General features: G+C 47.4%; 1 protein-coding gene across 1 annotated transcript in view; it reads left to right on the forward strand.

Annotated features, from left to right (window-relative positions):
* The window catches only part of DNAH9 (dynein axonemal heavy chain 9), a 215543-nt gene extending 205970 nt beyond the window's left edge, over window positions 1-9573 (forward strand). Inside the window, exons 68-69 of the mRNA XM_059828377.1 lie at window positions 3805-4194; window positions 9346-9573. Of these exons, the coding sequence (XP_059684360.1) occupies window positions 3805-4194; window positions 9346-9573 (618 nt within the window). The remainder of the gene's footprint in view (window positions 1-3804; window positions 4195-9345) is intronic.
* The last annotated feature ends 13422 nt before the right edge of the window (window positions 9574-22995 follow it).

Below are 22995 nucleotides of genomic sequence, written 5' to 3' on the forward strand. Positions count from 1 at the left end.
CTACTTTTAACAAGTAGTTTTTGGAACAGAGGTTTAATAATGCCTTGTGTCAGTCCATCCTGCTGAGAGACAAATATTTCCCAGGGAGGGGATTCCTGCATGGGAAACCACAGATCTCTGGGGGGTAACTCTGAATGGGGATCCCAGGGCTGCAGTGGCTTCCAGGCATGGGGGCATCACAAAAGTGCTCTCAGCTCTGATGTGAATTGATTTGAATTTGTGGATGCTGGGGAGACACATCCCCTTGAAGTACTGCCCTTGCTTATTGCCAGACAAAATGAATTTTATTGTGGATGATCAGAAAATTTCACAGGGGGAAAAAAAAAACATGGGAAAAAAAAAAAAAGGTAAGTGTTGCTAAAAAGCCAGAAGTGCTAGAGTGGACATTTCCAGTGCTTGAATTCAGCTGACACCCTTCCTCCCTTTGATAAGACACAGTGTGGGGGGTAGTTGTGCATTCATGCCCTTTGTTTTAGCTGTTATCTAGCAGCTCTGAGTGTTGCATTTGCAACAGCATGGTTAGCTCAGAGGATTCCTGTTCCGATGACAAGTTGTTTTCCAAGCTCAGGAGTCTCTGGTCTCTTTGCAGTGTACTGAGAAAATGCTTACTAACCCAAGAGCACCCGCATGCTTGTTTGCCCTAAGTCTTGCTCACTCAGCACTGAGCCCGCTTCCACATGTTAGTGCCAGATGCAGCATGGGCCGTCAACAAGGGCCCTCATTACTGCTCTCCCATGGCCTGGCTGGGCGTCTAGCTGTGATCTTGTCCTACTGGAGCCTGTCAGCGTGATCCACAGATCAGAGCTCTGTGGGGCATGGTCAGCATAGAAATAAACTGCAAAGATTTTTAACTTCTGGAATCATGACAAGCATTGCTAAACATGTGTTGGGGTTGCTTTAAGAGGATTTCAACTTTTGCTAAAGCTTCATAGATTTTTGTGGCCCCAGTAAAGGGCACCTCTGCTGACCTCATGGCTGGAGGCACTGAAGTCCTGTGAAAGAACAGTTGGAATTTTTTAATGCGAATAGACTGACCCAATTCCCTCGCCCTCGTTCTCAGCAACGGCTCAACTGATTTCAGCTAATCTTTCCAAAAACACTCAGCCTGAGGCAAAGAGAAATTGTAAGTCAGATAAAATTTCGCAAAATGATAGGGGGACAAATGTAAGTATTTATAATGGAAACCAGTGATCAACAGTAACTATAGGTCTCCAAACTGCTACGGGGTGTTTTATCCCTCTAGCTCAGCATGGGGCATGCAAAGATTTAAATTGTGAAGGGCATTACGTTCCTGTAGAGGCTGAGCCTGCATTTGCAGGTTTTTGTCTTTGCAGACTGCTTGGCTTGAGTGTCACAGAATCACAGATTAGGTGTTCTGGAGATTGTCTAGTCCAACCCTGTGCTCAAAGAAAGGTCAGGTAGAGCAGGTTGCCCAGGACCATGCCCGGCTGGGTTTTGAAAATTTCCAAGGATGGAGACTCCAAAGCCTCTCTGGGTAACCTGTTCAGTGTTCAACCACCCTCACAGTCATAAAGTTTGTACTTGTGTCTCAATGGAATGTCCTGTATTTTAAGTTGTTCCCATTGCCTCTTGTCCTGTCACGGGACACCACTGAGAAGTCTATCTCCATCTTCTTTACTTCCTACCATCAGATATTTATAGAAATCAAAAAGATCCTCCCTGAGCCATTTCTTCTTGAGGCTGAACAATCCCAACACTGGAATCAGCATGCCAGATGTGGCCTCACCAGAGCTGAGCAGAGTGCTGCCATTAACCTGCTGGCAACGCTCCTCCGAATGCAGCCCAGGACGCTGGTGGCTTTCTTTGCTGCAGGGGCATGTTGCTGACTCATGGTCAGCTTGTTGTCCCCCAGGACTCGCAGGTCCTTTCCCACAAAGCTGCTTTCCAGGCAGTTGGTCACCAGCATGTACTGGTGCATGGGGTTATTCCTCCTAGGGTGCAAGACTCAGCACTTCCCTCTGTTGAACTTCATGAGGTTCTCTCAGCTCAGTTCTCCAGCCTGTCCAGGTCCCTCTGAATGGCAGCACACCCATCTTTGGGTGCCACTGGTGGCCCTGTGGAAGAGCGTTAAGAGGGTAATAGTCTGAAGGCTGGACAAACCTCAGCAGTCTTTCCACAGTGTCCTGGATCCAAGCTCCCAGCATGCAGTAAATGTCCCCAGACAGCAAGACAGGTTGGCAGATGGGGGCCTCTGCCCTCTGCAGCAGGGAGTCACCTACTAATGTCACTCGCTGATGTCTTCTGTGCTGCTGCATGGCTCAGGCTCCATCAGCATGGATGCTTTGATGGACAGAGTTCCCAACACCTCGTCTCCTACCTGGGCACTAAACCTGTTCTGTAGCTGCAGATCTGCAGGGGGAACAGAAGCCTTGTTCCAGTTGCTGGTAGTCACAAGCTTTCAGCCTTCGCCATCATGGGAGTCTCCCTTTCCCAAGCAGATAGCCACAGATTCTACCTGCCTTCCTTCAATACTGTTGGGAGTTGAGGTTCCTCTTGTATCTGCAGGGTCTCAGAGAAGATCCAGTTGGTCTCTTTCTCATATCTGATGCTGAACAGTTTGCTGGCCTCCTCCTGCAGATCCTTTACTTGGTGGCACAGGTCTTCCACCAACACATATCTCCTACAGGCAAGGAGAATGTCTCCCAGCCCCAGGCTCAGTGAGAGACTCCAGGCACTGCCTGCAGTCCCAGACATGATGAGCTGCAGCCTCCGTCAGGAGCTTGGTCCAAGCTGAGGCCTCTGCTGTGCCAGGGACAGTTGCTCCAGAGGGTGCTGGGGAGAATGCCCCGTGGCATGTCACCACCATTGCTAAGCAAGTGTATGCTGCCCTCGGCAGAGTTTGTGAGCCCCATCTGTGTGCCCTTCCGCGGAACCTGCTGCACAAACTGCTGCATCTCTTAATGGCTTCTCTTAGCTCTCCTTTCAGTATTGGTACCATCCAGGCATCTCTTGCTTAGTTTTAATGATATTTCAGCTGGATACAGCAGGAATTTTCTTAATTTTAGACTAGCAGACACTGGGGACCCTCTGCAGAGTACCAGAAGTTCAAGAGGGATGCTGTTATTGCTGTGCAGAAGCCCTTTTTGGCCATGTAGTGATGTTCCAGCTCTTCTCCTGCCTGGGCAAAACTGATACAGGTTTCTAAAACCTTTAAAAGTGATTAAATGCTGGGCAAAGGAAAAGCCAAACCTCTCTATATATCTCATTTGGCTGAATCATATCTTAATTTGTTGTGTGTTTCCCTGCTGTGAAAGAAACTGTGATTACATTTGCAGACAACATGTGAAGTCAAAAAGAAAGACTTGCACTGCAAAGTAATAAAGGAGGAGGGGAGTGAGAGAAAGTGGAGTAGAGGAGGTGGATAGGACTGGACGTAACAAACGTTTGGAGAGTTTTGGAGTAGATCATCAGAGACTCTAGTATCCTGCCCTGGCAGCGTGAGGGAGAACAGCTTTGCACCTCTGAAAATCTGCCCTATAAAGATCTTCAGTCAGTGAGAGAACAGAAACAACATGAGACAACTCACACAGTGCTCATTGTCACTGTGTAATGCATCTTTTCCTCCAAGTAGTATTTTTACAGTAGGAAGATGACGATGCAGGAATATGTGATAGAAGGTGTTCATGAAAACCCAAAACTCATTAAGAAATTCACAGTATGTAAACACTTGTGACTGTGTAAGATGTCATGCTCTTTCACATTTCCTAGCTCAGTCTCTGCTTTCAAGGAGGCTTTGCTCAGGTTAAACAGTTGTCAGTGCTAATTATACCCTTTCTCACTCAGGGAGAACTGACCATGACAAGTGACATGGAGAACCTGCAGAATGCCCTCTTCTTGGACACAGTGCCTGAGTCCTGGATAAAGAGGGCTTACCCTTCCACAGCCAGCCTGGGCACATGGTTTGCTGACCTCCTCACTCGCATCAAGGAGCTGGAGGCCTGGACAGGAGACTTTTCCTTACCGTCCTCAGTGTGGCTTGCTGGGTTCTTCAATCCCCAGTCTTTCCTGACAGCCATCATGCAGTCCACAGCCCGAAAGAATGAGTGGCCTTTGGACAAGATGGCTTTGCAGTGCGACGTGACAAAAAAGAACAGAGAAGATTTTGCCAGTCCTCCTCGGGAAGGAGCATATGTCCACGGTTTGTTCATGGAGGGTGCACGCTGGGATGCACAGGTGAGCTTACTAAGGCTCTTGTGTTGAGAGAGAAGCCATGGATGTTATGCCCTTATTGCTTGGCACTCTATTCTGGGGAACTTCTCAGCCCAGATAGGCACTCATCTAGAATAGTAATTTGAGCTGCCTCTTCAGGAATAGGAAAGATGTGAAAGATGGGCCTCTCCTCTGCAGCCTAGAGTGGGTATCCAAGGTGGTCAGATGAATCACCCCTTGGAGTTTTCTGTGTCATGTCTGTGAAGGGAGTTCAGGGTGGCCAACTTGGACTGATACATCTAGTTTTTACAAGGTGAATCTCAACCTCAGTGTACATTGACTGTGGTCGGTACTCATGGTGTTACTGCAGACAGAAGACATGGAGGCCCCTCAGGACTGTATTGTCCCTGCACCTTTGCATGGCTGTGATTTCACTGCTGCCTCCAAAAGTGACATGGCAGACTTTTGCATTGTCATTGTTCTGTCACCTCTTTAGCAGCAGTGAGGAGAAGGGATTCACCCAGAGCTGAATGGGTGGGATGTGCCAAATCCACACCACTGTCCTTCCCCTGTTGGGTGCTGCAGGATGTCATCTGCATAGATAGAGCTTGTGGCCAAATATTAATCATAACCTTTAGCCATCCCTATAGGGTGGCAAAGAAAGCTTGCATCAAAGTCAAACCTGTACGGTCAGCACAGACTCAGGCTGATGACTCCGCATGGTGGGTGGGTAGGCTGATCCTGGACAAACAGAGAGTGTGCCTGGCCCTTGCTCTTCTTCTTTCCCCTTCTGGATGTGGCCCAATACCTTTCAGTTGTAGCACAGCCAGCCTCAGGGCAGCCAAGGTGAAAACCATACCCTCCAACCAGGCAGCTGAAGGGAAACGTGTACCCTTGCTATTTCCTGCCCGTATAGCTGTCAGCACTCCTCTTGCAGCACACCTCTCAGAGCAGCATCCCAAAGGAGCACAATTTTCCTTGTCATTCCTTCTGACAGTTGTCAGCTGTTAGGAGTGCAGTCTGCAGAGTGAGAGCCATTAGGCTAACAAATCCCCACTGCGCTTGGTCCTCTGAGTAGCCTGGCCTGTGGTACCATGACTCCCAATTTGTGCTGCGTGTGAGAATTAAATGACAGTGATTCATGCAGCTCTTACTCTGGGCAGCCAGTGCAATGCTCCTGCTGCCAGTGATCTGTGAGAGAATAAAGGCTGATCAAAGTGGGTCACCCAGAATTTACTTATCTGTGTCAGGTTTACCCCCTCTCAGGAAGAGATTTTTATGTTAGAGGCAGCTCTTTAGAGTCTTAACCTTGAAGATCCTCCTTTATCTGTTGAGGGGCTTGGTGGTAGGATGCTGAGGAGACAGGCTGTGCCTGTTATATACCGTATCCCAGCCTGACCTTGCAATTCAGATCTAATACTCTCCACTTATTTTTCTGCTCCCTCTCTGAAATAGTTTTCCATGAAGTATAGGAAATTAGGTGAAGCTTTGAACTCACTGACTGATGGCATCCAGTGCATTTTGTCACAAGTCCTTGGGAAGGTCAAGGCTCCATTTTCTCTCTAGAAATGGGTTGACATATGCATTGGATCTGGAAAGCCATAGGTAGTCACAGCAGACTAGCAAAGGCTGTCAGAAGGTTGCAGTAAAGATCTCACATGGGTATAAGGTCAGATCTCCTGCCTCGCTGGTTTTGGCTCTGCTAATAGCAGAACCCACAGTAGCAGAACAGACATCAGCCCAGTCCGTTTCCCAAGCCCTGGTCCTACAGTTCCCTTCCTTTGTCTAAGCCTTTGGTGTGGCTGCCATACAGAACCCCTTGCAGCTCTTGAGGATCACACCCTTTACTACAGGGAGCACTGGTTTTCAGTTACCCTCAAAAACCGACACTGACCCAAATCAGCTGGACACAACAGTACAGAGAAAGTTCAAAAAAATTCCTGGTCTTGCATATCAAATACTTAATTAAAAACAGATTCCAATGACTGCTGTTGTGTTTTCCTTTACCATCATTACCACCATTACTGGAAAATATTATGGTCAAAATGGCTGAGTTCTGCCTAGGTTTTACCCATTCACAATTGGTAACGGAAGTGAAGAGTGAGAAGTTTTGGTGGTGCAAAGCCAGAAATCTTTTGGGAAGCACATGGCTTCTCCCCTCTGCCTCCCTCCAGTAACTTGTATGGGTGATTGCATTCAGCAATGAGGTTTGTCTTCAGAGACCATCCAGACTTTAGTAAATGTGTTTTTCTGGTTACATTTTCCTTGTGATTGAAAGATACTGGACAATTACTTTTATAGAACCATTCATAATCTCTGGGTATCGTGTTTCAATTTATTTCAGAAGGGAAAAGAATATTTTCATACATTCCTGCTCACACTGAAATATCATTTCTACTCAGTGGAACTATTCATTTTACCTGTAATCCAGTGAGCACCAGTATATATTAATGGATGCAGCATTTTTAAAACAGGTGCACAGTACTTTTGGGTTGTATATGCCTTCCAAATTAATCCTCTGATAAGAATGGCAGGTCATGTTTAGAAGAACTCCTCTGGGGAACACCTACACTTTGAAAAGAATATTTCACATTTAGACAGTGCCTCCAAAAAAAGGGAAACGTCCCTCTATGTTCTGCTACTCACATTTTTCTATTTATTTAAACATTTATGTTTGCCCTTGGGTGTCTTAAATTTATAAAACATTCATTACAAAACAGCAGGCAGTGATTAGATGAAACGACACCAAGCAGGTTATTTTGGGTCCAAATGATCTGTTTGCTGTGGCACTGTTAAAGTCAGTGGGACTCAGTGAGAGATGTTTGACTGGTGACACTATGAGACATTTTACCTCAAGCCATGGGAGATTGCTGACTGGTTGCTGGCTTTATTGCTCCCAGCAATGGAGAGTTTGATGCCACTCACCAAGGGGCCTGGAGCATGACAGGACAAGGGGAGAGGTGGGTTTTGCACCACATGTGCCACACGAAGCTTTGTCAGGTATAGACATCTCACCACCTTGTCCTTGGAAGAGACACATAGTCAGTGCACAGTGTGCTGAGCAGTGGCTTAACACTGAGGGTATCATGCCTCCTTCAAGTCATACCAGCTACAGTTTCTGTGTATTTTTTAAAGCTAGTCCTATGTAAAGTACCAGTCTTAAACCAGTGGAGAGGCTTAGAAGGGCAGATCTGTGTGGCAAGGAACGGTCACATTTATTTGACAGTTCAAGTGGCTCGATATCTGTGAGGACAGTTGCACACCACTCATTTTTATCTGAGATGCTCCCAGCAGTGAATGCAGATGAAAACAACATCAGTGTGCAACCCAGCCCTGGCACAGTCAAGTTCAGGTGCTACAGTCCCAAACAGCACAACTTGCCATGTTCTTCTGCTGAGGCACCAGGTACATCAAATCTCATGCATCAGAGACTGAAATTTTTCCTGGAGGGGTGAGCTGGGACGTCATATGAAGCCTTTTCCTGCAGACGTCAACTGTCAGTAATGCCCATGTATTTGTGAGCTATGAGAGCAAGAGTAGGATGTAGCTCAAGCTGACATCTCCAGTGATAAACTGACAATGCAGCCATGGTAGGGGACACTTGCAAACTGTGCTATGAACAGCCAGTCTCTTATTTATGGTTGTTTTGAAAAATTAATAACTTGGCAAACTCTTTTCCATCTGTATCTCAACTCTTAAACTACTCAGTGATAAAAATTCCTTTTGTAATTCCTGATGATGAGAGCGATAAAAAATGCAAATGCAAATCAGCCCAGACATAACACAATGATATGTTCCACAGAGACACCTCATGAAGGTTTCAACTCTTGCTAACCCAGAAATAGGTAGAATATATCTTGGAAATTTGATTTGAAGAACTGTCAGCAGTAAAAAGAAGAGGTCTGATCAAAATCCAGCCTCAGAAATGAAAGATGTGTATTTTAAAAAAGCACACAATAATGCTTGATAAATAGCTTCTTTGCAAGGTATTATAAGAATTGTTTAATGTTTGTTCAGCATGTTGGAGATATAAATCCTAAATCAGAGTTGGATTTATCACAGCTTAGTGTAACAGATGGCATTAGTACAATTAAATCGAGGTGTGTCACGAGAGGGATTATTTTTCTTCACTCATTTGCAGAACTAAAAAAACTACTAGAGAGGTTGAATCTCATCCCACAACTCTGGTCTAAGAGTATTTGAAATAATAATATGTGAAGCTAAGCTGCACTGAGAGGCAGTTTCTTTAGCACGGAGAAGTTTTATTTCCCTTTCTGTATTTGTTTTCATTTAGCCTCTCTAGCCTCCATTAAGAAATTTTGCAGGCTTTCCTGGAAATTGATTGATGTGTAGGGCATTTTATTGTCAGAAAGAGAAACAGAAGTTGCCAGAGAGAGCCAAGTTAGAGAAACAAGCCATTGATTTCAAGCCTTGACAGCATACCATCCTTCTCCTGGGTCAGACAGCCTGCTGAGCAAGAGCATTGCTTTGAAGAGGATAATGTGGACTTGTTATTTAATGATAATATTCCCTCAGGAATAGTCCCTCTGAATCCCCCTTGTTGGTGTGAGCACCTGTGAGAGTGGAAACAAGCCTGTGGTGCCTTTTGGGGCCACACAAAACTTTGAGTGCATTCATTGCACAGACAAGTGTATCCCAGGTCATGCTCAAATTTTGGTGGTGTGGTGGGAGACTTAGTTGGTGCCTTTTAGAGTCTTCTCAAGTCAGCACTGTTCTCCATCCTGAGCCCTGTTCAGGTAGCCACAATTGGTCCTAGCACAAGCAACACTTCCCACAAGCTGATTCTGGTCTGGCAAAACCTTGACTAAGAATAGCACGAGGATGATGTGGCTGGACATAGCCAGGAATGTTGTTTCCCTGCAGAGTCTAGCTCAGGTGTATGTGGGTTTGGGTATCTGGTGAGAGCAGACATCTGTACGCTCCCTTTGGAATAAGCTACGCTTGAGGGAGGCTTCTGATGCAACAGGATAGGTGTTTGATCCAGATCCTCCTTACCTCAAATAGACTTATCCACCCCCTTGATCTCTGGAAAGATGCTTGAACTTGCCCAGTAAGTCCAGCTTGTAGAAACATTACAGAAGATCATGTGTATTGGGGTACAGCTGATGGATATCTTGGAAATCTAACTAAGACTTTGTCTTCTTTCCTTTGTAGACTGGGATAATCACAGATGCCAGGCTCAAGGAACTAACCCCGGCCATGCCTGTCATTTTCATCAAAGCCATTCCTGCTGACAAACAAGATATCCGTAGTATGTATCCGTGTCCTGTATACAAAACACGTCAAAGAGGGTCAACTTATGTGTGGACTTTTAATCTTAAAACTAAAGAAAATCCTTCCAAGTGGGTGCTTGCTGGTGTGGCATTGCTGCTACAGACCTAGCCTCACCAGCAGAGCACCTCATATGCAAATCCCTAACGATGTCTTTCTCAGACAAAAAAATAATATCCTGAGATTGAAACTAAGCTCCATCTCTCTGAGTACTGAGCACTTAGCCTAAACCCAGCCTGCAAGGAGGTGATAGAGGTGCAGAGGGATGCATGGACCAGATTCTTGGCTTCTGCAAATCAATATGTCCTGTAATTCCTACACTGCTGCACTGGAGCACTGGAAGATCCCAATCCACAGCCGGATCTTCCACACCCAGAGAGTCTGTGTGAAGCTCAAATCTGAATTTAATGTTTATTTCTCTTTTGTGATTCAAAGTAGTTTTAAAGTCAGTGGCCTTCTCCAACATCTTTAGACAGTTCAGTGACCTGTGAAATTCTTTAGACCTGGTTCTTTTCTATATATGAGCGTTTCTTTGTCATATATGTAATGTTGAAAGTTGGGGGATCAGCAGGTGTTGTGGATATGAACTGTTTCTTGCTAATATTCCTGTAAATTTTAGAAACATTAAAAATAGTGTTAGTATTCAATGTGCTTAGTGTAATTAACAGTAAAAATACAGCACAGGGATTATTTAAGAAGAATATTTCATAATGATAGAAATTTACTAATAAAAATCATTATTCCTGGACTAGTCTCTAGAAACTGCCTGGAGGCTTGTATCACATGTTTACTCACTGTATGGGGAGTGCATGCAGAGTCAGGTGGGACAAACACAGCCTTTTGGGTAGTTGCACTTATAATTACAAATGCAATGGATGAGAACTGATGTGTTTCTAGAGCAGAAAGCACAGAGAGGGATGACTGGGGTGTGCATTATCTTAATGAGCCAGACACACAGAGCATTGGGCTGGACTGCAGAAGCTGAGCACTTGGGAGCTAGGAAATGTGAGAAGTAAGGCTACCTGGGGAAATGGAGCTGTGCCGCGCTTTCCATGCTGTCTGCAGTGCTTTGTTGCACAGCACAGGACCTTGCCTCTTCTAATATTTGCTGTTTCTCTTCCTCATGTAGCGCACAGTATCCTCCCCCCCGCTCACCATGCAAGCAGCCATGGGTTTTTCATCATCTGTGGGGTTCACTGCCATCTCTAAGCTCACTGCAGCTATCAGCCTGTGTGTCAGCAGGAAGGCTGTGTAGGAGGGAAGGGGAAGATGGCAGATGTGCAGAGGATTTGGTCTCAGTGGAATTGGCACTGATGAGCACCACCAAACTTTCCCACCCTAACCCAGGTTACAATCCAGACTCATGTCTCCAGCAGGGACTGTGACCCTCCTTTGGGGACACTGCAAACTCTGTTACTCGGATGAATCCCAAAGTCAATGAGCACCTTGACAAACACCACCTCGAATACTGTGTTCAGTTTTGGGCCCCTCACTCCAAGAAGGACATTGAGGTGCTGGAGCGTGTCCAGAGAAGGGCGACGAAGCTAGTGAGAGGTCTGGAGCACAAGTCTGATGAGGAGTGGCTGAAGGAGCTGGGGTTGTTCAGTCTGGAGAAGAGGAGGCTGAGGAGTGACCTCATAGCTCTCTACAACTACCTGAAAGGAGGTTGTAGAGAGGTGGGTGTTGGCCTCTTCTCCCGAGTGATGAGTGATAGGACAAGAGGAAATGGCCTCAAGTTGCACCAGGGGTGGTTTAGACTGGATATTAGGAAAAATTTCTTTACTGAGAGAGTGGTGAGACACTGGAATAAGCTGCCCAGGGAAGTGGTGGAGTCACCATCACTGGAGGTGTTCAAGGAACGTGTGGACGTGGCATTGTGGGACATGGTTTAGTGGGCATGGTGGTGTTAGTTGATGGTTGGACTTGATGATGTTACAGGTCTTTTCCAACCTTAGTGATTCTGTGTGATTCTGTGTGATCTTGAGAGTCCCCACTTGCCATACTTGGCCCTGAATGGGCTCAGGTGTTTAGCACCAACTAGGGAAAGAGGAGGATCACCAGCCAACTCGTTCCCACTGCCTATATGTGGCATTGAAACTTCCAGGATCCAGTTTTCAGGCAGCCATGCAGTTCATAGGTGGGAGTCCGCAGCCTGGAGACCTGCAGGTCTGAGTTGAGTCACCTTGAGCTGTCCTGATACTCCATGAGGGACTTGGTCCTTCCACATCATCCTACACTGGTTATCAAAGAGGGGTCAGATCTGGCTCTCATTTCCCTGCCCTTACTGTGAAGCAATGGAGTGAGTGGCTCAGACCAAATTGTTTAACTTCTAGACTTCTTAAATGAGGTGAGCTGGGCTTGATCAGCCTGTGGTATGGCCACTGCAACCACAGGAGAAGGATCTACCTCCAGGTTAGAAATTATGCTTCCCAGCTGAGTTTGGAGCTCAGCATCACAAGCATCCCTGCACACCAGTAGGCAGGAAAGAGTAGTGGCTTGGCAAGGGCAGTACATCCCATGTACCACGTTGTCTGGGTCACCCAGCGATGTATTTGCACCTGGGACAAGCAGCAGCAGTACAAGATGCTCTATTGGCCTGAAATTCAGCTGTGGTGCTTGTGCAGTTCTCAGGATGGTGGAGCACATCTTGGAAGGAATATGGGTAAGAGGCTCATGTACAAACCACAAAGGGTATCTGGGTATTACTTGCTGTATCGTATTGAGCCCACACTGACCTGCCATATGTCACCAAGCCCACCCTGAAGAGCATTTTGGGAAACCTGTGGAAGGTTTCTCCACAGCTTGGGCCAAGCCCATTGCTGTGTCTCAATGAACAGGAACCCGCCAGCATTACTTGAGAGCTCTACAGAGTAAGCTTTCCAGAGGCCTATAAATCAGAGGTTTCAACAGACTATTTGTTCCTCAGCCAGAGCATCCTAAAGAGGCAGGTAAGTATGAAATCCCCTAACAAACAGAAAGCCAAAACTCAGGAAGCAACAGTGCTGATGTCCCCCTTTGAGCTCTACTGTACTCTGCACGCTGCAGTGCCTGAAATCATGGGTGTGTTGCATGCCATGCCCCGAGAAACTTCCAGCAGGCACCACAGTCACTCCTTTTCTGTAACCATATACCATCTACTACCACCCTTCCCTGGCCTGCTGGGAAATGCTCCCGTGTTCAGAGCAGCTCTGCACAGCTCTATGTGCCGTTCACTTATGGGCAAGGGGGATGCTCGCAAGGACTCATCCAGCTTTCTAGTAAACTGAGACCTGGGGAGAGTCTGATGCTAGGAGATGGAGAAAAAGGATGATTCAACTTGTTGCCAAGGAACTAATCTACATTTTGATCACCTTTAACCCCTCTCATTTGCATCCTGCCACTCTTGAAGCTCTTGCTGTAGTTAAGGATGTAATTAGGGCCTTGAAAAGATGGATGTGTGGAGCTGTACTGGTTTTGGCTGAAACAGTGTTGATTTTCTTTGTAGTAGCTTGTATGGGGCTATGTTTTGGATTTGTGATGGAAACAGTGTTGGTAATACAGGGATGTTTTAGTTATTGCTGAATAGTGCTTGAACCACGTCAAGTGTTTTTCTGCTTCTCACACTGCCCTGCCAGCGAGTACACTGGGGGTGCCCCAGAAGTTGGGAGAGGACACAGCTGGGACAGCTGACCCCAGCTGACCCAAGTGATACTCCATACCATATGATGTCATGCTCAGCAATAAAAGCTGAAGGAAGAAAGAGGAAGAGGGGACATCCAGAGTTGTGGCATTTGTCTTCCCAAGTAACCGCTATGCGTGATGAAGCCCTGCTTTCCTGGACATGGCTGAACATCTGCCTGCCAACGAGATGTAGTGAATGAATTCCTTGGTTTGATTTGCTTGTGCATGCAGCTTTTGCTTTACCTGTTGAACTGTCTTTATCTCAACCCACAAGTTCTAGCACTTTTACCCTTCCGACTCTCTCCTCCATCTCACTGGAAGGGATTGAGCAAATGGATGTGTGGTGCTTGGCTGCCTACCAGGGTTAAACCATGACAGATTTTCTGTGGGTAGTTTTTGGTTTCTCAGCCTCATATCAAACTGAACAGCTTTATGAGTGGCCTCAGCACGCGCTGATGGGGACATGGTCAACCCTCTGCCAGTCCAGTGTATCCACTTTCCACAGTGTATTGCCCTCCTACCCAGAGTAATGTAGGAGGGTAAAGTCCTCAGGCTTTGCAGGAGATCCAAAGTAACTCTCTTGGTCTGAGCAACAGAGCAGCTGTCTTCCTGCAGGAATGAGGAGATGCAAAATCCTTGTTTTCACAGTCCTGGAGAATGACAACCTTCTGGACCAAGGTAAGGTGGGAAAATTTCTGGTAAGAACTTTGTTCAATTGCCAGGCAGTGTCTCCAAGGCACAGCCCTGAAAAATTAATGATGAAGAAACTAGTTATGGCTTCGCAAAAGACATCTGCAAATATCTAATGGAAGGGAGAGATCTGTCTTAAGCTTCCTATTTCAAAAAGCCTCTTAACCCATAAATGAGGTAACAGGTTCTGTAGACTTCCCCACATAATGAGTATCTGGCTAGAAGAGGTCTGTTAACTAGGGAAAGCAATGCTATTAAATTAAATCCCTGCCAATTTAAATGAAAACCTGCCAATTAGATACATAAAGTAAACTGGTTACTTTCCACAGCTTTGCAAATTTGGGTGCATTAAATTCTCCATGTATTTCACTGTGCAGGAGGTTTAGTTGCATAAACAGGGCATGGCTAAATGAAATGCATAAAAGCAGGACCAGAATGTCCAGTAAGTGCATTGCGCTCCAGATAACATTGCTGGATTAGTCTTTCTTTGGTATTTCTTCAATGCTTCTTTTATCACAAGCTTCTCAGTGCTCTGTATGTGGCATTTCCTGCCATTCTGGAGACTGTTACTGTCCTAAGCTTCATACTTCTCTTTTAAAACCCATCTTCCTTTATCCAGCATAGTAGGGCCTCTTTCTGCCCAGTGTTACCCTCCAATGTGCCCCTGTACCTGCAGGAAAGGAAAAATTCAATAATTCCCCAGGCACTGTTTGCTCTTTCCAGAGCAACAGCCTGGGCTGTTCTCTTGCCAGCTGAAGAAGAATGGGATGTTGACAACAAAATGGATCTGATTGTTTTATTATATATATCGTCCTGCATAATTCACCAGTTGGGCAGGCAGGGTAGTGGGGAGATATTTATAGATACTAGAAATGTCACCAGGGTGCTCATTCTTCATCCTTTGAAAATCATCACAGGAAAGAGTTGGCTGCAAAATGCTACAAGAGGATAGTGAATAATTTGATGCTTTAAGGGGAGGAAAAATTCTGACAGACGTAAGATTTTCCAGCCATATCTGCCTAAACCAGGCAATTAAATACAGCTGGCCCAGCTATTCATTAGGAGTAATGCATTAGTCAAAGGTGAACATTTTCTGTTTGTGAGCTCTTGGAGATAGCTGCCCACTTGGCCTTTCCCGGTGCACACTTTCCCTCCCACTCTTTGCCCTTGTTTGAGTGGAAGGGACTGAGCAGCAAAGAACCCTGTCCCCAAAGCCGGCACAGCCCAATGCTGGCAGAGCTGCAGCCCTTTGGATGACATCCAAGGCAGACCTGCAGTTGCTCTGGATCAGGGCAGGCAGGGCAGGCAGGGCTGGCAGCTGGGGAAGTCGGGCAGTGCCATGCAGCTGCAGCAGCAGGGCAATAAGGCAGTAGGACAATTCAGGGCAGTTTGGCAGCAAGGACCTATGTGGTTGCTCATGTTTAAGGAAAGCTGGAGACCCTGTGAAGTGACTTTTCCATCACTGGAACAAGCCTCATGAGACCAGATTCCAGGCCCAGCCCTGAGGCTGCTGTCCTGCCCTACAGCACCTTCGTTCCTAGCCTCTCTCCTTCATCCCAGCTTCAACATTCGCTTCCCCAAGCCTGCTGCAACCCCAACCCTTCCTTGTCCACATAACACAACACTGGCCACGAACTGAGTAAGTGCAAAGATATAAAAAAGCAGGTAAGTGTTTCTGAAACAAAGAAATGCCTCTTTCAAGAAGAGTTTTGCTCCTGAAGGTGGAAGGTCCCTGTGGCCATCAGTTCTCTGGTGTTCACACACCACCCTTCAATTTGGGAATCACTGCTTGGAGGATCTGGGATTTAGCTAGAGGCAGAGGAAAGTGAGAAGTCAGGGTTCCTTACGCAAAAAGTGGCCACATTTTTTCAGAATGACTTTTCTTTCAAATCAAGGTGAGCTCTCACATTTTATCAGTCCCCACCAACCGGACTGTGTTTGCTGCTGCTCATGTCCTCCCTGAGCACCCACATAAAAAATGAGGGTGAGCCCCTCGTAAACATCTAGGAAAAAGGTCTTCTGGCCTTTGGCAAAGCGCTGAGTACCAGCAGAAACCATGCAGCGAGCCAACCGTGGTGGGGTTGAGGACCCAGGCAGTTCATCCTCCAAGTCACCTGCCAGTGGTTATGCTGGGGGGCTGGCACTTTCTCCTGGGAAGTAAGTGTTCAGCCTCTCATGGCAGGACCTGATGATTTCAGAGAGCAGGGTGATGCCACACTTCTGGTTGAAGGAAGCTGTGTGTATTTGTAGGACTTGCAGCAGGTCTGAGCCTGGAAAAACAGCATTTTTCTTGGGCTTGGGCATGGCATCCTGCAGGGCAATGGCAAGTGTATCTAGCCCTCCATGTCTCCTGCACAGCTGAAGTCTGAGACAGTAGACAAGTGTGCAAAGCTGCAAAGAGTGGGGATTTTCTGGCTGCAAAGGAACCACATACGTTTTGGGAAATCACATCTCAATTTTTGCCAAGGAAAAATAAGATAAAAAACTAGTCCTTTTTGTTTGCATTGCCCCAGCTTTGCCGCTTTTACATCAGCAGGAAGCTTTGAATGCAAAGTCAGTGCAGACTATCACCCCTTGCATACTGGGCTTGCTCACGCACTGGAATCTCAGCACAACATTCGTGCGCCCTGACTTTAGGCACTGGAAAGGTAAGTGTCATCATTTGAGCTAGTCTCTGGGCATACTTTATAGCCAGCAGAAAGAAATGGGCTCAAGTAGTGAGTGATTCACCTGACCCATCTTAGTGATCTCATAGTAAGATCAGGATCTGCCAACGTGTCCTGGGTCTCTTTGCCAATGGCGCATGGAGCCTAGGAGTCATCAGGTCAGACTGAGACGGGGAGCTTTCTTACACTTAAGGTCAAACCTATGTGTCCTTCCCTTTCACCCTCTCCCAGGAGTTCAGCCAGATCCCGCATCCTATGATTTCACATGCAAGGCCAGGTACGGATGCCCAGGGAGCCCAGACTAGCTTTCATCCTTTCTGTGTATCTCTGCAGCTGCTGACACTTCACAGCACCCTGTGGGGCTGCTTTGGGCCTGGCTTCTCAAAAGGTCTGTGGTCAATTAGTTAACTCCAGACTGGTGACATTTTCCATAGGGATGAAAGTAAAAGAAGGAAAATTGTGCTATTGAACACTTAATATCAGCTAAAATTGAATGAACTCTCCTGGAACCGAGAAATGGCTTTTCCATTGCCTGGGAGTGTTGTACCTGCTGCAAATTATAATTGACAGAAGAGCACATTTCAAAGTAAAGCCTTCACAAATGCTTTGTAGTGGTGTCCCATATTTTGGGGTTAACCAGCTCCATTCTACTGCAACTGTTTCTCACAGAGCAAAGGAAAATGTAGACTAGACACATAAAAGGAGAACCTGGTTGGTAGTCAGTAGATTGGTTCTACTGGGGCAAATTTATTGCAACTATTATCAGGCACTGGCAATGCCCAGTGATGCAAATTCTGCATGTATCACTGCTCAATTATTTACAGAACAGAACTAGCTGTAATGTATCATCTAGATGCATTCATTTTATAAAGTGGTATTAATACATTTAATTAGCAATGGCTTATTAGATTCATGTCCATTATTATGCATTGTTTTTTAAGTGACTGTAATTGCCCAAACAAATGTACAAATGTATTTACCTTGTTAATGGTGGTGAACCTCATTTAAAAAGCTTTTAGATTGTAGAAGACATTCATGGAGTTAAAAGCAGCCCTTCTAATTTGAGTACTAGTGTGCTTGCTAGTGCAGAAGGATTGTTTGAAGGCTATAAATACATTGTCTGAAGGTTCTGAAGCCCACTTACCTGTGTGCAAACTTTAAGGTTCACTTTTAGGACACTCTCACAACATCCATTCTGATTAGCGCCAAAAGCCATGAGGCAAAACCCCAAGCCTGCATTCATTATCTTGGCTCAATGGTTCCAAGAGTACAGAAGGGGTAGGGGACCTGTATGCTGTGATAGCTCCAGTGTCTGCAACACCTCCAGTTTCTGGGAAGGGCTATTTCAGGTACCCTAGTCTCACTGTTGAAAATGCTGCCTTGGAAAAATCAGAATATTTGTGGTATTGTGTGAGGTTTGATGAAAGCTGACAAGGAAAAGTGGCTCATGTCCATGATAGAAGTTTTGTCCAGGTCAGCAAATATGCCCCACAGCCCTGGAGACCCTGACATTTAAGGTATTTACATGAGAATCTGTCCTGAGACTTTGAATTGGGTTGGAATAAGGATTTGAGTGCTGCTCTCCAAGTGCCTGGGGCTCACCAGAGGCTGTTAGGCAGTCAGGAGAGGAAAATGCATGTGGGGACATCTCTCTGGTGAGAACACCCCAAGCAATTGACGGTTCCCAGGTGCACACTCTTCAACATGGCATTGCTCCATCCATTGGAACAGCATTGGCAAAGCTCTTGCTCCCATTTCTCATAAAAAAGTTGGAAAGGTCTTGGGATAATCCAAATATAGAATGGGAATAAATTCCAGGATCCTTCTGACTCACTGCTCAGGGCTGCAGAAGCTGGAGGAATTTCTTTTTATCCCAGAGACCTGATCTGGTCTTGGACAAGCACTGGGGAGGGCTGGGGACTGCAGGGTCTCAGAGTAGCAAACAGTGAAGCATTCTCCTTCCCTTTCAGCACAGGGCACTGGCAAGGGCGATGGGCCAAGACCTTAGAGTTTAAAATGCCAGCTGTCCTGGGAAGAACTAAATTGATTATTGTTGCTCATTCCACGCTCTTTTTGCCCACCGTAATTTACAATTTCCTAGCTCGGTGGCCCTAAGCTCATGTGGGTTTTGTACCTATCCTTGTTGGCATCTGGAGCACACCCCCATGGTCAAATCTGGACCTTAGCAAACTTGCATTAAACCACTGGCCCATCAATCTACTGTGACAAGAGTTGCACGTTCCTTTTTGTGGATTGCAGTTGTCCTCTGCACCCACAGCACTGAATATCAGAGTACCGAACTCCAGCTGCCTGCATAACTCAGCCTTGCAGGTGTCAGAAAGCAGTGAATGATTCTCTGCTGGACAGGGTGCTTGGACTTAACACTGAGAGCTGGACAAGCAGCTGGTTGTTATGGACTACTGTCAGGTTCCCAGGATTTCTGCTGAAGACAAACCTGAGCCGTGTGATGCATCATCCACTTTGCTTAACAGAGATTCTACTGCAGAATCATGCTTGAGAGTCATCAAAACACCTGGTACATGTGGGACTGCATAAATGGGGAAATGATTATAAGAGACAGGCAGGGTTCAAAAGGCCTTAGAAAATTACAGTGAATGCATAATTGTTGAAGTGAAATAAGAGTTTTGTTAGCTGCAGCCTGGCAGATTAGTTGGCTAGATGTGTCTGTTCAGTTTGTCAGAATGGAGACAGGATAAATCTGAACAAAGCGATCTTTGGAAATCCTGCCCCGCTTCCCATCTGCCATTGCCATGTGCTTTTTATGGAACTGGATTATTATGACTTTGCCTACACTTTGACTGTGCGCTGTCTACTTAACAAGTGTTTCAATCAATTACTGTAATGTTATTATTGGGAAGAAGCAGCAGATAGGAGGAAAATGATTAGTTAATGAGAAATAAATTGCCATCTGAGGTGTCTGGCTGAACACAGAGTGGTTTACCTCTCTTCAGAAAGTTATTCAATAATGGATGGAGGTGGTGGCTGCCCGTGAGTGATGGGAGGTCTGCTCAGACTGGGGCTGGGAGAAGATGCCGGTGGTAAACACGTGGAGATGCCTCCACCCAAGGAAGCTGGTACATACAAGCTGAGGTAATATTAGTCTCCTAATTGGAATATTTACAGAATCACAGAATCACAGAATCACTAAGGTTGGAAAAGACCTGTAAGATCATCAAGTCCAACCTAAAAAAAAAAAAAACCAACCAACCAAACAAACAAGCAAACAAAAAAAAAAAAAAAACCCAAAAAAAACCCCCACAACAAACAAACCACAACACACCAAAAACCAACCCACCCAACACCACACAGCACCATGCCCATCAAGCTACATCCCACAATGCCACATCCACACGTTCCTTGAATACCTCCAGGGAGGGTGACTCTACCACCTCCCTGGGCAGTCTATTCCAATGTTTCACTACTCTCTCAGTAAAGAACTTTTTCCTAATATCCAGACTGAACCTCCCCTGGCGCAACTTGAGGCCATTTCCTCTTGTCCTGTCACTAGTCACTTGGGAGAAGAGACCAACACCCACCTCACCACAACCCCCTTTCAGGTAGTTGTAGAGAGCGATAAGGTCTCCCCTCAGCCTCCTCTTCTCCAGACTGAACAACCCCAGTTCCCTCAGCTGCTCCTCATAAGACTTGTGTTCCAGACCCCTCACCAGCTTCGTCGCCCTTCTCTGGACACGCTCCAGCACCTCAATGTCTTTCTTGTAGTGAGGGGCCCAAAACTGAACACAGGATTCGAGGTGCGGCCTCACCAGAGCCGAGTACAGGGGCACGATCACCTCCCTGCTCCTGCTGGCCACACCATTTCTGATACAGGCCAGGATGCCGTTGGCCTTCTTGGCCACCTGGGCACACTGCTGGCTCATATTCAGCCGGTTGTCAATCAACACCCCCAGGTCCTTTTCTGCGGGGGAGCTTTCCAGCCACTCATCCCCAAGCCTGTAGCGTTGCCTGGGGTTGTTGTGGCCAAAGTGTAGAACCCGGCACTTGGCCTTATTGAACTTCATCCGGTTGGCCTGGGCCCATCGATCCAGCCTGTCCAGATCCCTCTGCAGAGCCTTCCTACCCTCAAGCAGATCAACACTCCCTCCCAACTTGGTGTCGTCTGCAAACTTGCTGAGGGTGCACTCTATCCCCTCATCCAGATCATCAATAAAGACATTAAACAAGACCGGTCCCAAAACTGAGCGCTGGGGGACTCCGCTTGTGACCGGCCGCCAGCTGGATTTCACCCCATTCACCACAACCCTCTGGGCTCGGCCATCCAGCCAGTTTTTTACCCAGCGAAGAGTGTACCTGTCTAAACCACGTGCCGCCAGCTTCTCCAGGAGAATACTGTGGGGAACAGTGTCAAAGGCTTTGCTGAAGTCCAGGTAGACAACATCAACAGCCTTCCCCTCATCCACTAGGCGGGTCACCTGGTCATAGAAGGAGATCAGGTTGGTCAAGCAGGACCTGCCTTTCATGAACCCGTGCTGGCTGGGCCTGATCCCTTGGTTATCCTGCACGTGTCCCGTGAGCGCCCTCAAGATGAGCCTCTCCATAACCTTCCCCGGCACCGAGGTCAGGCTGACAGGCCTGTAGTTCCCCGGATCCTCCTTCCGACCCTTCTTGTAGATGGGCGTCACGTTGGCAAGCCTCCAGTCATCCGGGACCTCCCCCGTTGACCAGGACTGTTGATAAACGATGGAGAGCGGCTTGGCAAGCTCCTCCGCCAGCTCCCTCAGCACCCTTGGGTGGATGCCATCAGGCCCCATAGACTTATGAGTGTCCAGGTGGCATAGCAGGTCGTTAACTGCTTCCTCCTGGATCATGGGGAGCCTATTTTGCTCTCCATCCCTGACATTACCTGGGAAGCCAGGATGACTTGAGCAGCATGTGCACAGGAGCTGTTCCTCCTTGTGCAGACCTGAACATTCCCGCTGTCACACCAGCCTCCTGGGCAGGAGTCCCCATCTGCATCACATCTGGGAGCCACATCCTGCAGTGCCTCACTGGCCGCACCTCCAGCCCCACCAAGGAGGCAGCATGGGCAGCAGAGCATATGACAAAGCGGAGCTGGACTTGATGCATCCTGGGCAGGCACATTTTGCCTGTCCACTCTGCCTCTGTCTCCAAGAGCAGACCTAGTTTGTGGGCAGCACCTAGTCCAGACCTGTGTTCAAGGAACCTGGGTGGATGGCAAGCCTCTTCCCAGGCCCGAACTTTAAAGACAGCATGATGAAAGACCCTCAGACCTGGGTGCTCCAAGACCTGAGATCCCATGTGCACTGGCAAGTGCGGCAGAGGTCCATGGGGGAATGGTGGTCTATGGGGTAATGAAAGGCCATAGAGGAACAATGGGGCTTTGAGTAACGATGGGCCATGGGGGGAACAGTGGGCTTTTCCTCTCCTAGGGCAGTGGGAGGACTGACCATCTCCCACATCCCACCCTGCTGGGATGGGGATGGTGCATCCTTGCTCCAGCCAGAGGAGATCACACTGCCGTGGAGGATGTCATGCCCCTTGGTCACACCTGCTGTTACAAGCTGGGAGGAGGGAGAGTGTAATATTGTTATGACCACTGTGCGTGACTCAGTTTCCCCAGTGTGCCCTGTCGCACCTAGGAGGTGAATGCGTTAACGTCCCCATTTGGCAGGGTCAGCATGAAGGCAGGTGAGCCTACAGAAGTGTATGATTTGGTATGGATCAGGCCGTGAGGAGCTGAGTGCGGCTATTCATGTGAACGGCAGCAGATGCGGCAATGCCTCACTGTCAGCATGGATGAGAGGCTTAAAGGCAGCAGAGGAGTAAGCTGCCAAAATATCAGTGGGAATGCAGACCCAGGGACTCGGGGCTGCCTGGGGATGTGTCACCAATGAGGACCTGCTGCAGTGCAGGTCTCCAGTGGCCCCAGGGACTGGAGCAGACTGGCTGCCGGCAGTTTGCTGCTCACATTAATCTCCCTGAAGCAGCTGAGGTGTGGACTGGCGGAAGAGCAGCCAGAAGTAGAGGGGGGCGCTTTCCCCAAAATCCTTTCTCAGCTGTGGATTAACCCTCCTGAGGAAGGTCTCTTGGGCTCAAGGGTGCAAGGGAGACCAGCCCCAACCATGTCCCCCTCCCTGCAGGTCCCCGGTTCATGTGCCTTAAAGTAATGACTGGAGCCGCTGACTGAGTGCTCATTAATTTTCTTGTGAGGCTCAGGGGCAGGCTCTGCTCTCTGCAGCCAGCTCATACACCTCTATTACCACCACTCTGCTGGGAAATCAGTGACAGATCACACAGGCCACATGTGCTTTACAGTACTACAGGTCTCCTACCACCACCTTGTCCTGAGCACCAGAAAAGAGGGGGAGCCCTGTGGGGTGCCCCCCCCACAACCCATGAGAGACAGGGAACAACGGAAATGCTCTGAGTCGGGGGTCACACTAGATGCTCATGAGTCCTGTCTCGTCTTTGGTGTCTGATGTGGCAGAATGCCCCTGAGCTGCTCCTGCTGGGCTCT

Source organism: Gavia stellata, chromosome 22, assembly GCF_030936135.1.
Source record: "Gavia stellata isolate bGavSte3 chromosome 22, bGavSte3.hap2, whole genome shotgun sequence".
NCBI classification, from domain to species: domain Eukaryota; kingdom Metazoa; phylum Chordata; class Aves; order Gaviiformes; family Gaviidae; genus Gavia; species Gavia stellata.